The sequence below is a fragment of the Bos grunniens genome, chromosome 2, assembly GCF_055505025.1.
Source record: "Bos grunniens cultivar Pamir isolate PY7600 chromosome 2, Bosgru_T2T1.0, whole genome shotgun sequence".
NCBI classification, from domain to species: Eukaryota; Metazoa; Chordata; class Mammalia; order Artiodactyla; family Bovidae; genus Bos; species Bos grunniens.
In genome coordinates, this window is record NC_141166.1 from 65381222 (window position 1) to 65404101 (window position 22880).

A 22880-nucleotide genomic window follows, 5' to 3' on the forward strand; every position below is an offset into this window, starting at 1 on the left:
GTTTTAGGTGTTCTGCAAAGCGATCGTTATATATATATATATTCCAGATTCTTTTCTGTTATAGGGGATACAGTTCCCTGATACAGTAGGACCTTATTGTTTATCTGTTTCATGCGCAGTTAGAAGTACTTGCTAATCTCACACTCCTAGTTTACCCTACCTCCCTTTCCCCTTTGGTAACCATAAACAAGCTTGTTTTCTATTTGCTTTTGTTTTCTTATGAAGTAACTGCTAAAACAAAGAGACAGGGAACCATGACTTCTGCTGATGGCACTTACAAAAATATAAAGCGGGTCGTAATCTGGAGCGTGGGCCAAGGCCTCGGGGAGTTTTATGCTCAGGACGGAGGTCTCACCGGGCAGCTGGGGCGAGGAATCCTGCTTGGGCAGGGTGATGACCGTGGTGGCTTCGTCCTGGGCCAGGACCAAGGGCAGCACATTAGTCTCGAGGCCTGGGCAGCGAGGAAGAGGTGGAGGTGGTTCCTCTCCCAAAGGTGGGACGCGTTACCTCAGCTCCTTGCCTCAGGGCCCGAGCAAGCTTCTGAGGTCTGTAGCTGGCTGAAGACTCCTGCACAGAGACCGGCTGGTACCTCTTGATCTTGTATAGCTGAGGAACCTGGGGGAGGGAAGACAGGAGCTCATAGCCCTTGAGAGGCGTTTCCCAGCCCTAGGGCCCTGGTCGGTTTGGGCCAGCCCTGTCAACACAGTCCTGGCCCTGTTCTGGGTCCCAACATACAGAAGGGTTCATAGTTACCTACAGATACACTGAACACTGGTTTGTCAATTTAAAACATGCATATTTTACAAGGACCTATGGTACAGGACACGGAACGATACTCAATATTTTGTAAGAACCTCTAAGAGAAAACAGGCTTCCTTGCTGGCTCCATCAGTAAAGAATCTGCCTGCAATGCAGGAGACCTGGTTTCGACACCTGGATCAGGAAGATTCCCTGGAGAAGGAAATGGCAACCCATGCCAGTATTCTTGCCTGGGAATTCCCATGGACAGAGGAGCCTGGTGAGCTATAGTCCATGGGATCACAAGAGTCAGACATGACTTATTGACTAAACCACCACTACCATAAGGGAAGAGTCTCAGAAAGAATATAAGTATATATATGCATGTAACTGAATAACTGTACACCTGAAACTAACAAGATATTGTAAATTAATTATACTTAAATTAAAAAATGAGAAAAATAAATACGCATATTTTCAAAAACAAAAGTGGTTATACAACTCAACGAAAACTAACTGGGTTTTGTTCACTTATGCCTTTTCTTCAAATTTCTAACATATGCATTTCAAGTAGCTTCAGGTATGCACGTGGTGGTGGTTGTTCAGTTGCTAAATCGTGTCCGATTCTTTGCGACCCCACGGACTGCGGCACACCAGGCTTCCCTATCCTTCACTAGCTCCCAGTGTTTACTCAAATTCATGGCACCTAAGTCGATGATTCTATTTAACCATTTCATCCTCTGTCACCCTCTTCTCCTCCTGCCTTCAATCTTTCCCAGCATCAGGGTCTTTTCCAATGAGTCAGGTTTTCCCATCAGGTGGCCATAGTATTGGAGCTTCAGCTTCAGCATCAGTCCTTCCAAAGAACATTCAGGGTTGATTTCCTTTCGGATTGACTAGTTTGACCTCCTTGCTGTCCAAGGGACTCTCCAGAGTCTTCTCCAGCACCATAGTTCAAAGGCATCAATTTTCTGGCACTCAGTCTTCTTTATGGTCCAACTCTCACATCCGTACATGACTACTGGAAAAATAATAGCTTTGACTATATGCTCCTTTGTCAGCAAAATGATGTCTCTGATTTTTAACACACTGTCTAGGTTTGTCACAGCTTTTCTTCCGAGAAGCAAGAATCTTTTAATTTCATGGCTGCAGTCACCACCTGCAGTGATTTTAGAGGCCAAGAAAATAAAGTTTGTCACTGTCTCCATTTTCCCCCTATCTATTTGCCATTATGTGATGGGACCAGATGCCATGATCTTCGTTTTTTGAATGTTGAGTTTTAAGCCAGCTTTTTCCACTCTCCTTTTTCACCTTCATCAAGAGGCTCTTTATTTTTTTTTTTCTTTTTTTTAAAGGCTCTTTAGTTCCTCTTCACTTTCTGCCATTAGAGTGGTATCATCCACACGCATATCTAAGGTTGTTGATGTTTCTCCCGCCTATCTTGATTCCGGCTTGTAACTCATCTAGCCTGGCATTTCTCATGATGTGCTCAGAAAATAGGTTAAACAAACAGGGTGACAGCAGACAGCCCTGTCATACTCCTTTTTCAATCAGTTGCTCCATACAGGATTCTAACTTATTGCTTCTTGACCCACATGCAATTTCTCAGGAGACAGGTAAGATGGTCTGGTAACTGTTGCTTCTTGACCCACGTACAATTTCTCAGGAGACAGGTAAGCTCTTTAAGAGAGTTCCATGGTTTGTTATGATCCACACAATCAAAGACTTTAGTGTGGTTGATGAAACGGAGGTAGATGTTTTTCTGGAATTTCCTTGCTTTCTCTAGGATCCAGTGAATGTTGACAATTTGATCTCTGGCCCCTCTGTCTTTTCTAAACCCAGTCTGAACATGGGAGTTCTCAGTTCACGTACTGCTGAAGCCGAGCCTGAAGGATTTTGAGCATAACTTTACTAGCATGCAAAATGAACATAATTGTACAGTAGTTTGAACATTCTTTGGCATTGCCCTTTTTGGGACTGGAATGAAAACTGACCTTTTCCAGTGCTGTGGACACTGCTGAGTTTTCCAAATTTGCTGGCATATTGAGTGCAGCACTTTAACAGCATCATTGTTAAGGATTTGAAATAGCTCAGCTGGAATTCCCGCTCAATTCCAGCTCAATTCCTTTGAGCTGAAATAGCTCAAAGCTAATTCACCTCAATTAGCTTTGTTTGTAGTAAGGCTTCCTAAGGCCCATTTGACTTCACACTCCAGGATGTCTGGCTCTAGGTAAGTGACCACACCCTTGTGATTATCCAGGTCATTAAGACGTTTTTTGTACAGTTCTTCTGTGTATTCTTGCCACCTCTTCTTAATATCTTCTGTTTCTGTTAATTCCTTGCCATTTCTGTCCTTTATTGTGCCCATCTTTGCATGAACTCTTTCCTTGATATCTCCAGTTTTCCCAAAGAGATCTCTAGTCTTTCCCATCCTATAGTTTTCCTGTTTCTTTGCATTGTTCACTTAGGAAGGCTTTCTTATCTCTCCTTGCTATTCTCTGCAACTCTGCATTCAGTTGGGTATATCTTTCCTTTCTTCCCTTGCCTTTTCACTTCTCTTCTTTTCTCAGCTATTTGTAAAGCCTCCTCAGACAACCATTTTGCCCTCTTGCATTTCTTTTTCTATGGGATGGCTTTGGTCACTGCCTCCTGTACAATGTTATCAACCTCTGTCCATAGGTCTTTAGGCATTCTGTCTACCACATCTAATCATTTAAATCTATTCATTACTTCCACTGTATAATCATAAGGGATTTAAGTTATACTAATATAACTAATGGTCTAGTGGTTTCCCCTGCTTTCTCCAATTTAAGCCTGTGAGTTTTGCAATATGAGTTTATGATCTGAGCCACAGTCAGCTCCAGGTCTTTTTTCTGCTGATTGTATGAAGCTGCTCCATCTACTGAAAAGAATATAATCATTCTGAATTCAGTATTGACCATCTGGTGATGTCCATGTGTAGAGTCATCTCTTGTGCTATTGGAAAATGGTGCTTGCAATGACCAATGTATTCTCTTGACAAAACTCTGTTAGCCTTTGCTCTGCTTCATTTTGTACTCCAAGGCCAAACTTTCCTGTTACTCCAGGTATCTCTTTTTTTTTTTTTTTTCAGATATCTCTTGATTTCCTACTTTGGCATTCCTACCCTCTAGGATGAAAGGGACATCTGTTTTTGGTGTTAGTTCTAGACGGTCTTCATAGAACCATTCAACTTCAGCTTCTTTGGCATCAGTGGTTGGGGCACAGACTTGGATTACTATGATATTGAGTGGTTTGCCTCAGAAATGAACTGAGATCATTCTGTCATTTTCGTCATTTTTGAGATTGCACCCAAGTACCACATTTTGGACTCTTTTGTTGACTCTGAGGGTTACTCCATATCTTCTAAGGGATTCGTGTCCACAGTAGTAGATATAATTGTCATCTGAATCAAATTCACCCATTCCCGTCCATTTTAGTTCACTGATTCCTAAGATGTCAATGTTCACTCTTGCCACCTCCTGCTTGACCACGTCCAATTTACCTTGATTCATGGACCTAACATTCCAGGTTCCTAGGCAATATTGTTCTTTACAGCTTTGGTCTTTACCTTCACCACCAGGCACATCCACAACTGAGCACTGTTTCTGCTTTGGCCCAGTCACTTCGTCCTTTCTGTAGCCACTATTGATTGCCCTCCACTCTTCCCCAGTAGCATACTGGACATCTTCCAACCTGGGGGGCTGATCCTCTGGTGTCATATCATCTTGCCTTTTCATACTGTTCATGGGGTTCTTGCAGCAAGAATACTGGTGTGGTTTGCCATTTCTTCCTCCAGTGGACCACATTTTGTCAGAACTCTTCACTATGATCCATCCGTCTTGGGTGGCCCAGCATGGCATGGCTCAGAGCTTCACTGAGTTCAGGTTTGCATCCTATATGGTATATCCACAGAATAAAGATCCTGGTTTCCACAAACCACATCAGGAAAAGAGAATCTGTTACACCTCACGCATCACATAAGATAACAGCAGGGAAATAAACACTGTATCTTATTCATTATAATCTGTAATAGAACAAAACTAATGAATTAGAGCAATTCAGAGTCAAGAACATTTTGTTTAGGACATAAAAAACCCAATTAATGAAACCATATGACAGGTCTGACCTGCAGATTGAAGAAGGAATGGGGCTGCTTGACTTGAATTTCTGAAGATTTAATTGGGACAGGTCCAAGGCCACCAGGAGCCTAAAATGTGAAAATTCAAAAAGGTGACACATGATCAACATTGAGCAAAGGCAGCTATACTTCTGTTTCTCTACATTTTGAACATTAAGTGGACAGCTCTTCCCTCTAAATAACTCTTCCTGCAACCAAGGCTGATACCTGACTACAGTTGATACTTGACATGCAGGGAATGGAGGCAGTGTGGCCACTGCCCACCCCCACACCCTTGTCTCTCAGGGTGTGTCTTTTATTTTCCCCTGTTGTGGAGGCTGCACTTGTTGCCCAGAATCCTCTTCAGACCTGAGGAGTGAGTCCTGAGTCCTATTGACAGAAACAACCCTCAGGGGTCAGCCCTCAGGGGCAGCTGTGGCTGAAGGGCGCTATCTCACTCGAGGCCATGTGCTCACTGGGGCAGCTGCCTCCAAAGACCGGCTGAAGCAAAGGTACAAAGGTGGTCCTCGCCCTGTGCCAGGCCCAGAGCCCCTTGTGACGTCAGTGAGGACTTCATCAAAGGGCTGTAGTCTTATTTCTCCTCTGCCCATTCCATTCCCTTCCCTTCCAAGGATGCTAATCCCCAAAGCACCACCTAATACATGTCCTGCAGGGGGATGCGCAGCATCACTCACAGAACCCAGAGCAGTGTCCAGCCTGTGACAGGCACTCAATAAATACTATATCTCACCTAATCTAAGACACCGTCATTAAACTGGTATGATGCAGTGTAAATATGACACCAATTATTATAAGGCATTTCCCAATTTCAGAGATGCTGTATTTAAAATACTGTTCTTAGAACAGTGAAATACCATATGTATGGAATGAATTACAAAAATCTTTATGAACAGGGATGCCAAGCATTCTGTTTTTCATCAACCCTGAGCAGCAGAGAAGTTGCTGTAGAACTAACTCAAGTACCAAATGAAATAAAAAGCTTTGAATTATTGAAAAAAAAAATAGGTTCCACAGCACAGTGATAATCTCTTTTCATCCCTAACACCCTCTCCACCCATTAATTATTGACTGTCAGATAATTCTTATTGCTTGAAAATCACAGATTTATCATTTTCTAGAAACTAAATAGGGCTTCACAGGTGGCACTAGTGATAAAGAATCCACCTGCCAAGGCAGGAGACATAAGAGACGAGGGTTCAATCTCTGGGTCAGGAAGATCCCCTGGAGAAGGGAATGGCAATGCACTCCAGTATTCTTGCCTGGAGAATCCCATGGACTGAGAAGCCTGGTGGGCTGCAGTCCATGGGGTCGCAAAGAGTCAGACACAACTGAAGTGACTTAGCATGCATGTGTGCAGGAATCAAATATTCTGAGCTTTTAAGTCATTGAATTATCTAATCCAGAAAACACATGAAATTTCTAAAGTCAGTCCTGTACCTCTTGACTAGGTTGACCTGCAATGCTTAACCCACTTTACAGGATGTGCATGGCAACTTCATTCTTTGAAACTAAAAAATTGTTTTGCTTGTGCCCTTTCAACATTGATTTAAACACACTTTTTATTGCTAAACCTGTGAACTTGGGGAACTCAGGCAGCATTTTATTACAGGCTCTGTGCCCTTGTGTCTCAGTTTCCTTCTCAGCTGCAAGAGAAGAAACCTGCCTATTAAATTTGAAGATTAATTAAATTGATAGAACTTGAGAAAGTCCTGCCTGCCTCGTGGTGTAGCCACCACCTGAATTACAATGCATCATTTGATAAACTGTCAAACTTCTTGCCAAGAGGGAAGGAGGAATGGACTTGTGAGTCTGAGGTTGGACTGTTAGATGCTGGGGCCACCCACCCCCAACCTCTGCAGTTTCCACACAGCAGGGGGCTTGGCTGAGCTGGGCCTGCCTCCCAGGTCCAGGCTAGGTCCCCTGGTCCTCTGTTTGCTATTCAGCCCTCAGACCCCATTTCCCGGCAGTCCAGGGGCCTCAGTGGTCTCCAGCTTGGGCAGATTGGGGCCAGCAAGCTCTGCACAGGTGTCTCAGGGGACAGGTAGGTGGCAGCAGGTGCTTCCTGGTTTCTCATTCATCATAATCACCTGGGCACAGGTCTCCCTCAGGAGCCTCCTGGGAGGAGGCAGAGGGACAGAGACCAACCAGGTGGGGCTCCCCTTGGCACCGGCATGTCGCCCCCGACTGCGCCCAGCCCCACCTGCAGCCTCCATGCACCCACCAGTTCGTTGGAGTCCTGGGGAGGGCTGTAGGACGGAAAGGCAAAGGGCAGTACTTCCTGGGGAGACACAGAGAACCGGCTGGCGTCCTTACTGACTCGCCCCAGGTGGTATTTGAAGCTCTTGTCTGCAGGTGAAAAACAGAACAGCACTTCTGGAGAGTCTCAAGGCACTTTTGTGAAACCACCATCTTTTTAGCTGTGTATTTGCTACATACCAGTTACTGGGGCCTGGCCACAGGCCATTTAAAAAACAACATGTATGTGCGTACATATGTATGTGTGTAGTCTTGTTCTTTGTTTCTCATTTGTTCTTTACCTCAACTCCTCCAATTTTAAAAAAAATTTTACTTTTACTTCCAAAACACCATAATTCTTTTTTTTTAATACTACTGTTGGTATTTATTTAATGGGTTATTTTGCATTCTGAGGCTGTTTTACATAGAACTTTTTCTTAATATGTATATTATATTGAAGTATAATTGACTTACATTTCAGGTGCCCAGCAAGGTGATCCAGTTATACATATGCACATATATTATCATTGAGATTATTTTCCATTATAGGTTATTACAAGATATTGACTAGTTCCCTGTGCTATATAATAAACCTTTGTTGCTTGTTGCATATCTATTTTTTTAAATTAGAAATCTAGCATTCTATTAACATTAAGTCAAACAACTGGAATCAAAATGTCATAAATTTTTAAGTTAGGCAAAAATTCATAAGATTGCTAATATATATTATACATACTATTATATATATGTATATAAAAGCATTTCTACTATTCTTGATAAAGGCTGAGAAAGAAGATGAAAAAAAAAAAGTGATGGAGAAACTGGAACACATAAACTAAACAAAATGGGAGTGCTGAATATGAAACAGAAAAAGTGAAACAAACTAGATAAAAGATCATCATATAGGCGAGTTGTTTTTAAACATGGCTGCTCATTAGAAATGTATCTGGAGCTTTGGAGAACAAAAGCAATACCTAGGAATTTGTATTTTTCAAAAAATTCCAAGACAATTTTAAAAAGTGATTACTGGTTTTTCTATTAAATGGTAGCTGATAGCTTTGGTGATATACAACTCTATTTTTCTGTTGACTAATCATAATACAATGGCATTAAGTGAGTAATAGTTACATAATCATAATGGTAATAGATGTTTATCAGTTTTCACAATCAATAGCCAAACCAAAAATAAAAGATAAATAATTACAAGCCATAACGGGAACATGATTAACCTAACAATATAAAATCATTACATAAAGTATGGGGGGGTCAACCAGGGTGATGTGGTAAACAGAAGTGCATACATGCACATGTTTTGATATGCCCAGCCAGTCTATGTCTTTTGGTTGGTGAATTTAATCTATTTACATTGAAGGTAATTATGGATACATATGATCCTATTGTTGTTGTTGTTCAGTCTCTCAGTTGTATTCAGCTTCTTGCAACCCCATGGACTGTAGCATGCCAGGCTCCCTGTCCTTCACCATCTCCCAGAGTTTGCTCAAACTCATGTCCACTGAGTTTGGACATGCCCAACTTGGAGATGCCATCCAACCATCTCATCCTCTGTCATTCCTGTATCCTCCTGCTTTCCATCTTTCCCAGCATCAGGGTCTTTTCCAATGAGTTAGCTCTTCACATCATGTGGTCAAAGTACTAGAGCTTCAGCTTCAGCATCAGTCCTTCTAATGAATATTCAGGGTTGATTTTCCTCAGGATTGACTGGTCTCCTTGTTGTCCAAGGGACTCTGCAGAGTCTTCTCCAGCACCACAGTTTGAAGGCATGAGTTCTTCAGTGCTCAGTCTTCTTTATGGTCCAACTCTTTATGGAAAAAACCATAGTTTTGACCATATGAACCATTGTTCAGTTCAGTTCAGTTCAGTCGCTCAGTCGTGTCCCACTCTTTGTGACTCCATGAATTGCAGCATGCCAGGCCTCCCTGTCCATCACCAACTCCTGGAGTTCACTCAGACTCACATCTATCAAGTCGGTGATGCCATCCAGCCATCTCATCCTCTGTCATCCCCTTCTCCTCCTGCCCCCAATCCCTCCCAGCATCAGAGTCTTTTCCAATGAGTCAACTCTTTGCATGAGGTGGCCAAAGTATTGGAGTTTCAGCTTTAGCATCATTCCTTCCAAAGAACACCCAAGACTGATCTCCTTCAGAATGGACTGGTTGGATCTCCTTGCAGTCCAAGGGACTCTCAAGAGTCTTCTCCAACACCACAGTTCAAAAGCATCAATTCTTTGGCGTTCAGCCTTCTTCACAGTCTAACTCTCACATCCATACATGACCACAGGAAAAACCATAGCCTTGACTAGACAGACCTTTGTTGGCAAAGTAATGTCTCTGCTTTTGAATATGCTATCTAGGTTGGTCATAACTTTCCTTCCAAGGAGTAAGCATCTTTTAATTTCATGGCTGCAGTCACGATCTGCAGTGATTTTGGAGCCCCCCAAAATAAAAGTCTGACACTGTTTCCACTGTTTCCCCATCTATTTGCCATGAAGTGATGGGACCAGATGCCATGGTCTTCGTTTTCTGAATGTTGAGCTTTAAGCCAACTTTTTCACTCTCCTCTTTCACTTTCATCAAAAGGCTTTTTAGTTCCTCTTCACTTTCTGCCATAAGGGTGGTGTCATCTGCATATCTGACGTTATTGATATTTCTCCTGGCAATAGGCAAAGCAATGTCTCTGCTTTTTAATATGCTGTCTAGGTTTGTCATTGCTTTTCTTCCAAGGAGAAAGCGTCTTTTAATTTCGTGGCTGCAGTCACCATTTGCAGTGATTTTGGAGCCCAAGAAAATAAAATCCACCACTGTTTCTAGTTGTTTCCCCATCTATTTGCCATGAAGTGATGGGACTGGATGCCATGATCTTCGTTTTTTGAATGTTGAGTTTTAAGCCAGTTTTTTTACCTTCATCAAGAGGCCCTTTAATTCGTCTTCGCTTTCTGCCATAAGGGTGGTGTCATCTGCATATCTAAGGTTACTGATATTTCTCAATTCCCTGGTGGCTCAGATGGTAAAGCATCTGCCTGCAATGCAGGCAACCCAGGTTCAATCCCTGGCTTGGGAAGATTCCCTGGAGAAGGAAATGGCAACCCACTCCAGTACTCTTGCCTGGAAAATTCCATGGACAGAGGAGCCTTGTAGGCTACAGTCCATGGGATTGCAAAGAGTCAGACATGACTGAGCGACTTCACTTCACTTCAATGATCCTATTACCATTTTCTTAATTGTTTTGGGTTTATTTTCTGCAGGTCTTTTCCTTCTCTTGTGTTTCATGCCTAGAGAAGTTCCTTTAGCTTTTGTTGTAAAGCTGGTTTGGTGGTGCTGAATTCTCTTAACTTTTGCTTGTCTGGAAAGTTTTTGACTTCTCCATCAAGTCTGAAGGAAAATCTTGCTGGGTAGAGTATTCTTGGTTGTAGATTCTTCCCTTTTATCACTTTAAGTATATCATGCCATTTCCTTCTGGCTCATAGAGACTCTGTTGAGAAATCAGCTGATAACCTGATGGGGGTTCCCTTATATGTAGGTTATTTGTCCTTTTTCCCTTGTTGCTTTTATTCTTTTGTCTTTAATTTTTGTCACTTTAATTACTATGTATCTTTTTCCTCCTTGTGTTCATCCTGCTTGGAACTCTGCTTCCTGGACTTGGTTGACTATTTCCTATGTTAGGGAACTTTTCATCTATTATCTTCAAATATTTTCTTGGGTCCTTTCTTTCTCTCTTCTCCCCTGTAATGTGAATGCTGGTGCATTTTTTTAAAAAATTTTATTTTATTTTTAAACTTTACAACATTGTATTGGTTTTGCCAAATATTGAAATGAATCCACCACAGGTATACATGTGTTCCCCATCCTGAACCCTCCTCCCTCCCCATACCATCCCTGTGGGTCATCCCAGTGCACCAGCCCCAAGCATCCAGTATCGTGCATCGAACCTGGACTGGCAACTCGTTCCATATAAGACATATGTATTTCAATGCCATTCTCCCAAATCATCCCACCCTCTCCCTCTCCCACAGAGTCCAAAAGACTGTTCTATACATCAGTGTCTCTTTTGCTGTCTTGTACACAGGGTTATTGTTACCATCTTTTTAAATTCCATATATATGCGTTAGTATACTGTATTGGTGTTTTTCTTTCTGGCTTACTTCACTCTGTATAATAGGCTCCAGTTTCATCCACCTCATTAGAACTGATTCAAATGCATTCTTTTTAATGGCTGAGTAATACTCCATTGTGTATATGTACCACAGCTTGCTTATCCATTCATCTGTTGATGGACATCTAGGTTGCTTCCATGTCCTGGCTATTATAAACAGTGCTGTGATGAACACTGGGGTACATGTGTCTCTTTCAATTCTGGTTTCCTCAGTATGTATGCCCAGCAGTGGGATTGCTGGATCATAAGGCAGTTCTATTTCCAGTTTTTTAAGGAATCTCCACACTGTTCTCCATAGTGGCTGTACTAGTTTGCATTCCCACCAACAGTGTAAGAGGGTTCCCTTTTCTCCACACCCTCTCCAGCATTTATTGCTTGTAGACTTTTGGATCGCAGCCATTCTGACTGGAGTGAAATGGTACCTCATAGTGGTTTTGATTTGCATTTCTCTGATAATGAGTGATGTTGAGCATCTTTTCATGTGTTTGTTAGCCATCTGTATGTCTTCTTTGGGGAAATGTCTATTTAGTTATTTGGCCTATTTTTTGATTGGGTCATTTATTTTTCTGGAATTGAGCTGTAGAAGTTGCTTATATATTTTTGAGATTAGTTGTTTGTCAGCTGCTTCATTTGCTATTATTTTCTTCCATTCTGAAGGCTGTCTTTTCACCTTGCTTATAGTTTCCTTTGATGTGCAGAAGCTTTTAAGTTTAATTAGGTCCAATTTGTTTATTTTTGCTTTTATTTCCAATATTCTGGGAGGTGGGTCGTAGAGGATCCTGCTGTGATGTATGTCGGAGAGTGTTTTGCCTATGTTCTCCTCTAGGAGTTTTATAGTTTCTGGTCTTACATTTAGATCTTTAATCCATTTTGAGTTTATTTTTGTGTATGGTGTTAGAAAGTGCTCTAGTTTCATTCTTTTACAAGTGGTTGACCAGTTTTCCCAGCACCACTTGTTAAAGAGATTGTCTTTAATCCATTGTATATTCTTGCCTCCTTTGTCAAAGATAAGGTGTCCATATGTGCGTGGATTTATCTCTGGGCTTTCTATTTTGTTCCATTGATCTATATTTCTGTCTTTGTGCCAGTACCATACTGTCTTGATGACTGTGGCTTTGTAATAGAGCCTGAAGTCAGGTAGGTTGATTCCTCCAGTTCCATTCTTCTTTCTCAAGATCGCTTTGGCTATTCGAGGTTTTTTGTATTTCCATACAAATTGTGAAATTATTTGTTCTAGCTCTGTGAAGAATACCATTGGTAGCTTGATAGGGATTGCATTGAATCTATAAATTGCTTTGGGTAGTATACTCATTTTCACTATATTGATTCTTCCAATCCATGAACATGGTATATTTCTCCATCTATTAGTGTCTTCTTTGATTTCTCTCACCAGTGTTTTATAGTTTTCTATATATAGGTCTTTAGTTTCTTTAGGTAGATTTATTCCTAAGTATTTTATTCTTTCCATTGCAATGGTGAATGGAATTGTTTCCTTAATTTCTCTTTCTGTTTTCTCATTATTAGTGTATAGGAATGCAAGGGATTTCTGTGTGTTGATTTTATATCCTGCAACTTAACTATAATCATTGATTAGTTCTAATAATTTTCTGGTGGAGTCTTTAGGGTTTTCTATGTAGAGGATCATGTCATCTGCAAACAGTGAGAGTTTTACTTCTTCTTTTCCAATTTGGATTCCTTTTATTTCTTTTTCTGCTCTGATTGCTGTGGCCAAAACTTCCAAAACTATGTTGAATAGTAATGGTGAAAGTGGGCACCCTTGTCTTGTTCCTGACTTTAGAGGAAATGCTTTCAATTTTTCACCATTGAGGATAATGTTTGCTGTGGGTTTGTCATATATACCTTTTATTATGTTGAGTATGTTCCTTCTATTCCTGCTTTCTGGAGAGTTTATATCATAAATGGGTGTTGAATTTTGTCAAAGGCTTTCTCTGCATCTATTGAGATAATCATATGGTTTTTATTTTTCAATTTGTTAATGTGTATTACATTGATTGATTTGCGGATATTGAAGAATCCTTGCATCCCTGGGATAAAGCCCACTTGGTCATGGTGTATGATCTTTTTAATGTGTTGTTGGATTCTGATTGCTAAAATTTTGTTAAGGATTTTTGCATCTATGTTCATCAGTGATATTGGCCTGTAGTTTTCTTTTTTTGTGGGATCTTTGTCAGGTTTTGGTATTAGGGTGATGGTGGCCTCATAGAATGAGTTTGGAAGTTTACCTTCCTCTGCAATTTTCTGCAAGAGTTTGAGTAGGATAGATGTTAGCTCTTCTCTAAATCTTTGGTAGAATTCAGCTGTGAAGCCGTCTGGACCTGGGCTTTTGTTTGCTGGAAGATTTTTGATTACAGTTTCAATTTCCGTGCTTGTGATGGGTCGGTTAAGATTTTCTATTTCTTCCTGGTCCAGTTTTGGAAAGTTGTACTTTTCTAAGAATTTGTCTATTTCTTCCATGTTGTCCATTTTATTGGCATATAATTATTGATAGTAGTCTCTTATGATCCTTTGTATTTCTGTGTTGTTTGTTGTGATCTCTCCATTTTCATTTCTAATTTTATTGATTTGATTTTTCTCCCTTTGTTTCTTGATGAGTCTGGCTAATGGTTTGTCAATTTTATTTGTCCTTTCAAAGAACCAGCTTTTGGCTTTGTTGATTTTTGCTATGGTCTCTTTTGTTTCTTTTGCATTTATTTCTGCCCTAATTTTTATGATTTCTTTCCTTCTACTAACCCTGGGGTTCTTCATTTCTTCCTTTTCTAGTTGCTTTAGGTGTAGAGTTAGGTTATTTATTTGACTTTTTTCTTGTTTCTTGAGGTATGCCTGTATTGCTATGAACTTTCCCCTTAGGACTGCTTTTACAGTGTCCCACAGGTTTTGGGTTGTTGTGTTTTCATTTTCATTCATTTCTATGCAAATTTTGATTTCTTTTTTGATTTCTTCTGTGATTTGTTGGTTATTCAGCAGCGTGTTGTTCAGCCTCCATATGTTGGAATTTTTAATAGTTTTTCTCCTGTAATTGAGATCTAATCTTACTGCATTGTGGTCAGAAAAGCTGCTTGGAATGATTTCAATTTTTTTGAATTTACCAAGGCTAGATTTATGGCCCAGGATGTGATCTATCCTGGAGAAGGTTCCATGTGCGCTTGAGAAAAAGGTGAAATTCTTTGTTTTGGGATGAAATGTCCTATAGATATCAATTAGGTCTAACTGGTCTATTGTATTGTTTAACGTTTGTGTTTCCTTGTTAATTTTCTGTTTAGTTGATCTATCCATAGGTGTGAGTGGGGTATTAAAGTCTCCCACTATTATTGTGTTATTGTTAATTTCTCCTTTCATACTTGTTAGCATTTGTCTTACATATTGCAGTGCTCCCATGTTGGGTGCATATATATTTATAATTGTTATATCTTCTTCTTGGATTGATCCTTTGATCATTATGTAGTGACCATCTTTGTCTCTTTTCACAGCCTTTGTTTTAAAGTCTATTTTATCTGATATGAATATTGCTACTCCTGCTTTCTTTTGGTCCCTATTTGCATAGAAAATCTTTTTCCAGCCCTTCACTTTCAGTCTGTATGTGTTCCCTGTTTTGAGGTGGGTATCTTGTAGACAGCATATGTAGGGGTCTTATTTTTGTATCCATTCAGCCAGTCTTTGTCCTTTGGTTGGGGCATTCAACCCATTTACGTTTAAGGTAATTACTGATAAGTATGATCCCATTGCCATTTACTTTATTGTTTTGGGTTCGAATTTATACACCGTTTTTTGTGTTTCCTGTCTAGAGAATATCCTTTAGTATTTGTTGGAGAGCTGGTTTGGTGGTGCAGAATTCTCTCAGCTTTTGCTTGTCTGTAAAGCTTTTGATTTCTCCTTCATATTTGAATGAGATCCTTGCTGGGTACAAAATAATCTGGGCTGTAGGTTATTTTCTTTCATCACTTTAAGTATGTCTTGCCATTCCCTCCTGGCTTGAAGAGTTTCTATTGAAAGATCAGCTGTTATCCTTATGGGAATTCCCTTGTGTGTTATTTGTTGTTTTTCCCTTGCTGCTTTTAATATTTGTTCTTTGTGTCTGATCTTTGTTAATTTGACTAATATGTGTCTTGGGGTGTTTTGCCTTGGGTTTATCCTGTTTGGGACTCTCTGGGTTTCTTGGACTTGAGTGATTATTTCCTTCCCCATTTTAGGGAAGTTTTCAACTATTATCTCCTCAAGTATTTTTTCATGGTCTTTCTTTTTGTCTTCTTCTTCTGGGACCCCTATGATTCGAATGTTGTAGCGTTTAATATTGTCCTGGAGGTCTCTGAGATTGTCCTCATTTCTTTTCATTTGTTTTTCTTTTTCCCTCTCTGATTCATTTATTTCTACCATTCTATCTTCTAATTCACTAATCCTATCTTCTGCCTCTGTTATTCTACTATTTGTTGCCTCCAGAGTGTTTTTGATTTCATTTATTGCATTATTCATTATATATTGACCCTTTTTTTTTATTTATTCTAGGTCCTTGTTAAGCCTTTCTTGCATCTTCTCAATCCTTGTCTCCAGGCTATTTATCTGTGATTCCATTTTGATTTCAAGATTTTGGATCAATTTCACTATCATTATTTGGAATTCTTTATCAGGTAGATTCCCTATCTCTTCCTCTTTTGTTTGGTTTGGTGGGCATTTATCCTGTTCCTTTATCTGCTGGGTATTCCTCTGTCTCTTCATCTTGTTTAAATTGCTGAGTTTGGGGTATCCTTTCTGTATTCTGGCAGTTTGTGGAGTTCTCTTTATTGTGGCGTTTCCTTGCTGTGTGTGGGTTTGTACAGGTGGCTTGTCAAGGTTTCTTGGTTAGGGAAGCTTGTGTCGGTGTTCTGGTGGGTGGAGCTGGATTTCTTCTCTCTGGAGTGCAATGAAGTGTCCAGTAATGAGTTATGAGATGTCTATGGTTTTGGGGTGACTTTGGGCAGCCTGTATCTTGGAGCTCAGGGCTGTGTTCCTGTCTTGCCCTGGAAATTGTTGGCTCTTGTGTGGTGCTTGGTTTCAGTGTATGTATGGAGGCGTTTGATGAACTCCTGTCAATTAATGATCCCTGGAGTCAGGAGTTCCCTGGAGTCAGGGCTTGGACTTAAGCCTCCTGCTTTCAGTTATCGGTCTTATTTTTACAGTAGTTTCAAAACTTCTCCTTCTATACAGCACCATTGATAAAACATCTATGTTAAAGATGAGAAGTTTCTCCACCATGAGGGTCACCCAGAGAGGTTCACAGCGTTACATGGAGAAGAGAAGAGGGAGGAGGGAGTTAGAGGTGACCTGGATGAGATGAGGTGGAATCAACAGAGGAGAGAGTGGGCTAGCCAGTAATCACTTCCTTATGTGCACTCCACAACTGGACCACTCAGAGATGTTCACGGAGTTATAGAGAGAAGAGAAGAAGGAGGAAGGAGACAGAGGTGGCCAGGAGGATAAAAGGGGGAAATGAAAAGGAGGGAGACAGATCCAGCCAGTAATCAGTTCCCTAAGTGTTCTCCACCGTCTGGAACACACAGAAATTCACAGAGTTGGGTAGAGTAGAGAGGGGTTAGGGAGGAGACACAGGCGACCTGGTGGAGAAAAAGGAGAGTCCAAAGGGAGACAGAGCAGTCAAGCCAGTAATCTTGCTCCCTAGTGGAAAATGGGTACTGAAGATTGGGTTCTTAAAGGTACAAAATTGGTAACAAATACATAAAAGCAAAAATTAAAAATCTAGAGTAGAGTTTGGAATTTCAAAAATACAATGTTAAAGAAAAGAAGGAAAAGAAAGAGAGGAAAAACAAACAAAAACAAAGTCGCAAAATTATAAAGAAAATATAGGTACAAAATTGATAACAAATACCAAAAAGCAAAAGTTAAACATCTAGAGTAGAGTTTGGAATTTCAAAAATACAATGTTAAAAAAAAGAAGAAAAAGAAAGAGAGAAACAAACAAACAAACAAAAACAAAGTTGCAAAAATTATAAAGAAAACACAGGTACAAAATTGATAACAAATACCAAAAAGCATAAATTAAAAATCTCCTTTTGAAGACTTGGGTTGCTTTTCTGGGTGCCTGATGTCCTCTGCCGGCATTTAGAAGTTGTTTTGTGGAATTTACTCGGCGTTTAAATGTTCTTTTGATGAATTTGTGGGGGAAAAAGTGTTCTCCCCGTCTTACTCCTCCGCCATCTTAGCTCCTCCCCCAATGCTGGTGCATTTAATGATTCCCCAGAGGTCTCTTAAACTGTCTTCATTTCTTTTCATTCTTTTTTCCTATATTCTGCTCTGTCAGTGATTTCCACCATTCTGTCCTCCAGGTCACCTATCTGTTCTTCTGTCTCAGTTATTCTGCCATTGATTCCTTCTAGTGTTCATCTCTGTTTATTTGTTCTTTAGTTCTTGTAGGTCTTTGGTAACATTTCTTACATCTTCTCCATTCTGTTTCCAAAATCCTGGATCATCTTTACTATCATTATTCTGAATTCTTTTTCTGAAAGGTTGCTATCTCCATTTAGTTGTTTTTCTGGAGTTCTATTTTGTCCCTTCATCTGGGACATAACTCTCTGCTTTTTCATCCTGATTAACTTTCTGTAATGTGATTTTTGTTCTAGCTGCTATGGGATTGTGGTTCTTCTTGATTCTTCTGTTTGTCCTTTGATGAAGGAGGCTAAGAGGTTTCTGTAAGCTTCTTGATGGGAAGGAGAGGGCAGGAAAAGCTAAGTGTTGCTCTGGTGGGTAGGCCCTTGCTCAGTAAAACTTTAAAACTTTAATTCAACTAACAATCCCTCCCTGTTAGTTGTTTGGCCTGAGGCAACCCAGCCTTGGGGTCTAGAGGCTCTTTTTTTGAAAGTGAAAGTGAAAGTCACTCAGTCTGTCCGACTCTGTGATCCCATGGACGAATTCTTCAGGCCAGAATACTAGAGTGGGTAGCCATTTCCTTCTCCAGAGGATCTTCCCAACCCAGGGATTGAACCCAGGTCTCCTGCATTGCAGGTGGATTCTTTACCAGCTGAGTTACGTGGTAGGGTTAGTAGTGAACTCCAAGAGGGTTTATGCCACGGGGGGCCTTCCCAGACTGCTGCTGCCAGTGCCCTGTCCCTGTGGTGAGCCCCTGCCTACCCACACCTCCACAGGAGGCTCTCCAACACTAACAAGTAGTTTTGGTTCAGTCTCCTATGGGGTCACTGCTCCTGTCCTCTGGGTCTTGGTGTGTGCAAAATTTTGTTTGTGCCCTCCAAGACTCGAGTCTCTTCCCTGAAGTCTTGTGGAAGTCCTATAATCAAATCCCACTGGCCTTCAAGGTCAGATTCCCTGGGGATTCAGTCCCTTTGTAGGATCCCCAGGCTGGAAGCCTGAAATGGGGTTCAGAAACTTCATAAGAGAGAGTGAGAGCCTCTTTGGTATTATTTTTCTCCAGTCTGTGGGTTGCCCACCCAGTGGGTATGGAATTTGATTTTATTATGATTGTGCCCCTCCTACCATCTTGCTGCAGCTTCTTCTTTGTCTTTGGACACAGGTTATCTTTTTTTGGTGGGTTCCAGTGTTCTCCTCTCAATGGTTGTTCAACAGCTAGTTGTGATTTTGGTGTTCTCGCAAAAGGAGATGAGCGCACATCATTCTACTCTGCCTATCTTGAATCAGAAGTTCCCCTAAAACTGTAATTCTTAATGAAAGTATCTCTGATGAATATTCTTTGTCCTTGTCAGCAAAGAGAAAGATTAAATTAAAGAAACATATAAAGTCATTTTACAGGTGTCCACATTTAACTCACAGGTAAATTTTATGATTTTTTTAAAGAGTTTATTAGAAATGTCAGTATCAGAGATAAAATAATATAGGAGGAAAAAAGAATAATTAAAATGTAATAAAATGTGCTATGTTCGTAGCAGCACCATTTACAACAGTTAAGACATGGATGCAATCTAAATGTCCATTGACACATGAACGGATAAAAAAATATGGCATATATATATATATATATAATGGAATATTAGCCACAAAAAAGAATAAAAATGCCACTTGCAGCAACATGGATGTACTTGGAGATTATCACTAAGTAAGTCAGAAAGAGGAAGACAAATACCATATATATACTTATATGTTGAATCTAAAATATGACACATGAACTTATCTACAAAACAGAAAGAGAAAAGACCTGTGGTTGTCAAGGTGCAGGGGACCTTGCAGGTGTGGGGAGAGATGGAATGGGAGTTTGGAGTTAGCAGAAGCAAACTATTGTGTGCAGAATGGATAAACAAGGTCCTATTATATAGCACAGGGAACTATATTCACTATCCTGTGATAAACCACAATGGGAAACAATTTTCTAAAAAATGTATATTTATGTATAACAGAATCACTTTGCTGTACAGCAGAATTAACACAGCATTGTAAGTCAATTATACTTCAATAATTTAAAAAAATCCAGTATATGTGATTTATGAAAGCTAACTTCATCACAGAGAAGCCCCCTGCTTAGGGTGTATGCTGATGAAACACAGCTGTTGGCAGCTGCTCTACCTTGTGCCATGGACTGTCCTTCCTGAGTGAACCTTTTCAGAATGATGTCTTTCTGTATGTTACGGACGGCATTCAGCATAGTAAGCAAGCGGCGATGAATCAGGACCTGGAATTAGAAAGAATAATGATTTCACATTATTAATCAGTGCTCGCTTTGGCATTCAATTCAGCTCACTTTCCACAACCACAACCAGGAGCTGAGCCCACCTGGGCATTCCCAGGACGTTACACGCTGCCTTAGACAAGGCTGCAGGTGCCAAGGTCCGGGCAGTGCAGACCCGCCTGGATACAGAGACCAGGCTGTTACTGGGCCTTGACCCACCCAGTTTACGAGCTTCAGTTTTCTCAAATTTCCAGAGTGGAAAGAGCGACAAGTTCCAGGGTGAATCTGAATAGTGACACTGCTGTTGTGTTATTATCAGAATTGAAGGACAAACTGAGTGGAGGATTCTTTAGAAGCCTGGCAGTGGGTTGGGGCAATGCTGGCTGTACGCTCCCAGGCTTTGCGTCCAGAGCAGATGCTGCTGGAGCTGTGCTCCCTGCACATCGAGTTGGGGGCCTGCTGATGTCACAGATCATGCTCCTTTCCATCTGGGGACAGACTTTGTCATTTATGGAATATTATGACACAGCTACTCTGCGGACAGTCCTGCTCAAGGAACTGCAGACATAGTGTGGAGAAATGGATGCCTTGCCTACACAGAGCTGATGTTCTGTGCATGTGTCTGTATGTATAACAGGATGACAACAGACAGGATAAATACCATAAATAAAACAAAAAAGAGTGAACACATGAGGGCATGACTGAGGGGCTGGGGGTGGGATGTCTGGCCTCTTGTGAGGGATGTAAGGATGGCCTCTCCAAGGTTAAGTTTGATCTAAGACTTGAACAATGAGGAGACAGTGGCCCTGGAAAGAAAGCTCTAAGCAGAGGAAGTAGCAGGTGCAAAGATCCTGACTCGGAAACAAAGGAAACAAGCTTAAAGGACAGAGAGAAACCCAGGATGGCCTTGTCATTGTGATAGGAGTTATGCATTTTATTCCAGTTGCAATGGGGGCTTTCAGAGGGTTTCCCTGGGGAGAGGTCCAATCTTGTCCAGGCTTAGGGAGGCCTGGACTGAGGTGGTCCAGGTGAGAGATGATGGGGTGTGGCTGAGCCGAGGAGATGGCTGAGCCAAGGAGATGGCAGAGCCATGAGGCTGGGGACAGGTTTGCATATCTAAGTGACAATACCTTCTGGGAAGTGTGCAGAAAAGACAGAAATGCCACTCAAAGCCAGACACACACTGCTGAGCCAGGCGGGCTGGTCCAGAGCAAGTGGCTGGGTTGGCAGTGGGAGTCCTGCTAGCAAGTAGTGTCTTGTGGCCACCTCTGTCCTCCATGGGCACAGAGCCACCTAGACAAAGCCCTAGCAGGGACACCGGTTACAGGGCCTGGGAGGTCGGGGAGCAGGTCACTGACGCAGTGAGCTCTGCTCTATCCACCAGGACTAGTTTCAGCCCAGGTTGCAAGCGCTGCCTGGAAGATACCCACAGTGTAAACATCTTCTACGTGTTGACTCACTTAACTTTTCTGACAGCCCTGAGACAGCTCTCACTGGTGTCCTCAGTGACAGATGAGGAGACAGAGGACACAGATCATGGAACTTTACCAAGACTGAAAAGCTCATGAGAAGTAGCACCAAGCTGGGAATGGAAACTGGTGCAGCCACTGTGGAGAACAGTATGAAAATCCTCAAAAAACTATAAATAGAGGTATCATATGATCCAGCAACCCCACTCCTGGGCAGATATCTGGAGAAAACTCTAATTTGAAAAGACACATGCATCTCTATGTTCACAGCAGCACTATTTACAAGAGCTGAAAAGAAATAACCTAAAAGTCCTCAGAAAGATTAATGGGTAAAGAAGATGTGGTACATATATACAATGGAATACTACTCAGCCATAAAAAAGAGTAAAATAATGTCATTTGCAGCAATACAGATGGATTTAGAGATTATCATATTAAGTGAAGTAAGTCAGACACAGAAAGACAAATATCATATGATACCACTTATATGTAGAATCTGAATTATGACACAAATGAACTTATCTACGAAACAGAAACAGACTCAGACACAGAGAACAGACTGGTAGTTGCCAAGGGGGAGGGGGTTGGGGGAGGGGTGATTGGGAGTTTGGGATTAGCAGATGCAAACTATTGTATACAGAATGGATACACAATAAGGTCCTACTGTATAGTATAGGGAACTATATTCAACAGTCTGTCAAAAACCACATGGAAAAGAATATGAGCAAGAATACATATGTATGTGTAACTGAATCACTTTCCTGTACAGCAGAAATCAACATGACATTGTAAATCAATTGTACTTGGACTCCCCAGTGGTGCAGTAGATAAGAATCTACCTGTCAGTGCAGGAGAGATGGGTTTGATCCCTGGTTCAGAAATATTCCACATGCCATGGAGCACCTAAGCCCGTGCACCACAATTACTGAGCCTGTGCTAGAGACCCCACGAGCCACAACTACTGAGCCCCTGTGCTGCAATTGCGAAGCCTGAATACCTGAGAGCCTCTACACTGCAACTACTGAATCCCAGATCTAGAGCCTGTGTTCGACAACAAAAGAAGCCAGCACAATGAGAAGCTCGTGTACTCCAAAAAAGAGTAGCCCCTGCTCACTGCAACTAGAGAAAACCCTCACAAAGCAACAAAAACCCAGCCCAGCCAAAAATAAATTTCAAAAATTAATAATAAATAAATAAGTAAAGTTTGCAAAATAAAAAATTAAAAAAGCTATACTGGAGTAAAGGTGGCACTAGTGGTAAAGAAATCACCTGTCAATGCAGGAGATGTAAGGGAGGTGGGTTTGATCCCTGGGTCAGGAAGATCCCATGGAGAAGGGCATGGCAACCCACTCCAGTATTCTTGCCTGGAGAATCCCACGGACAGAGGAGCTTGGCGGGCTACAGTCCATAGAGTTGAAAAGAATCAGACAGGACTGAAGCAACTAGGCATGCATGCAGAAAAAGAAGT

At 41.2% G+C, this 22880-nt stretch overlaps 1 protein-coding gene across 9 annotated transcripts in view; it reads right to left on the minus strand.

The window, feature by feature from the left end:
* CFAP221 (cilia and flagella associated protein 221) overlaps positions 1–22880 on the minus strand; it is a 135516-nt gene that overhangs the window by 31651 nt on the left and 80985 nt on the right. For all 9 annotated transcript variants that reach the window (XR_015145169.1, XR_015145159.1, XR_015145158.1 and 6 more), the window contains 5 exons: positions 19841–19946; positions 7119–7243; positions 4886–4966; positions 508–615; positions 279–413 (listed from right to left, as the gene is read on the minus strand). Coding sequence is in view for 4 of the 9 variants with exons in the window: in XM_086349725.1 (XP_086205851.1) it covers positions 279–413; positions 508–615; positions 4886–4966; positions 7119–7243; positions 19841–19946 (555 nt within the window). In the remaining 5 variants the exon portion in view is untranslated. The remainder of the gene's footprint in view (positions 1–278; positions 414–507; positions 616–4885; positions 4967–7118; positions 7244–19840; positions 19947–22880) is intronic.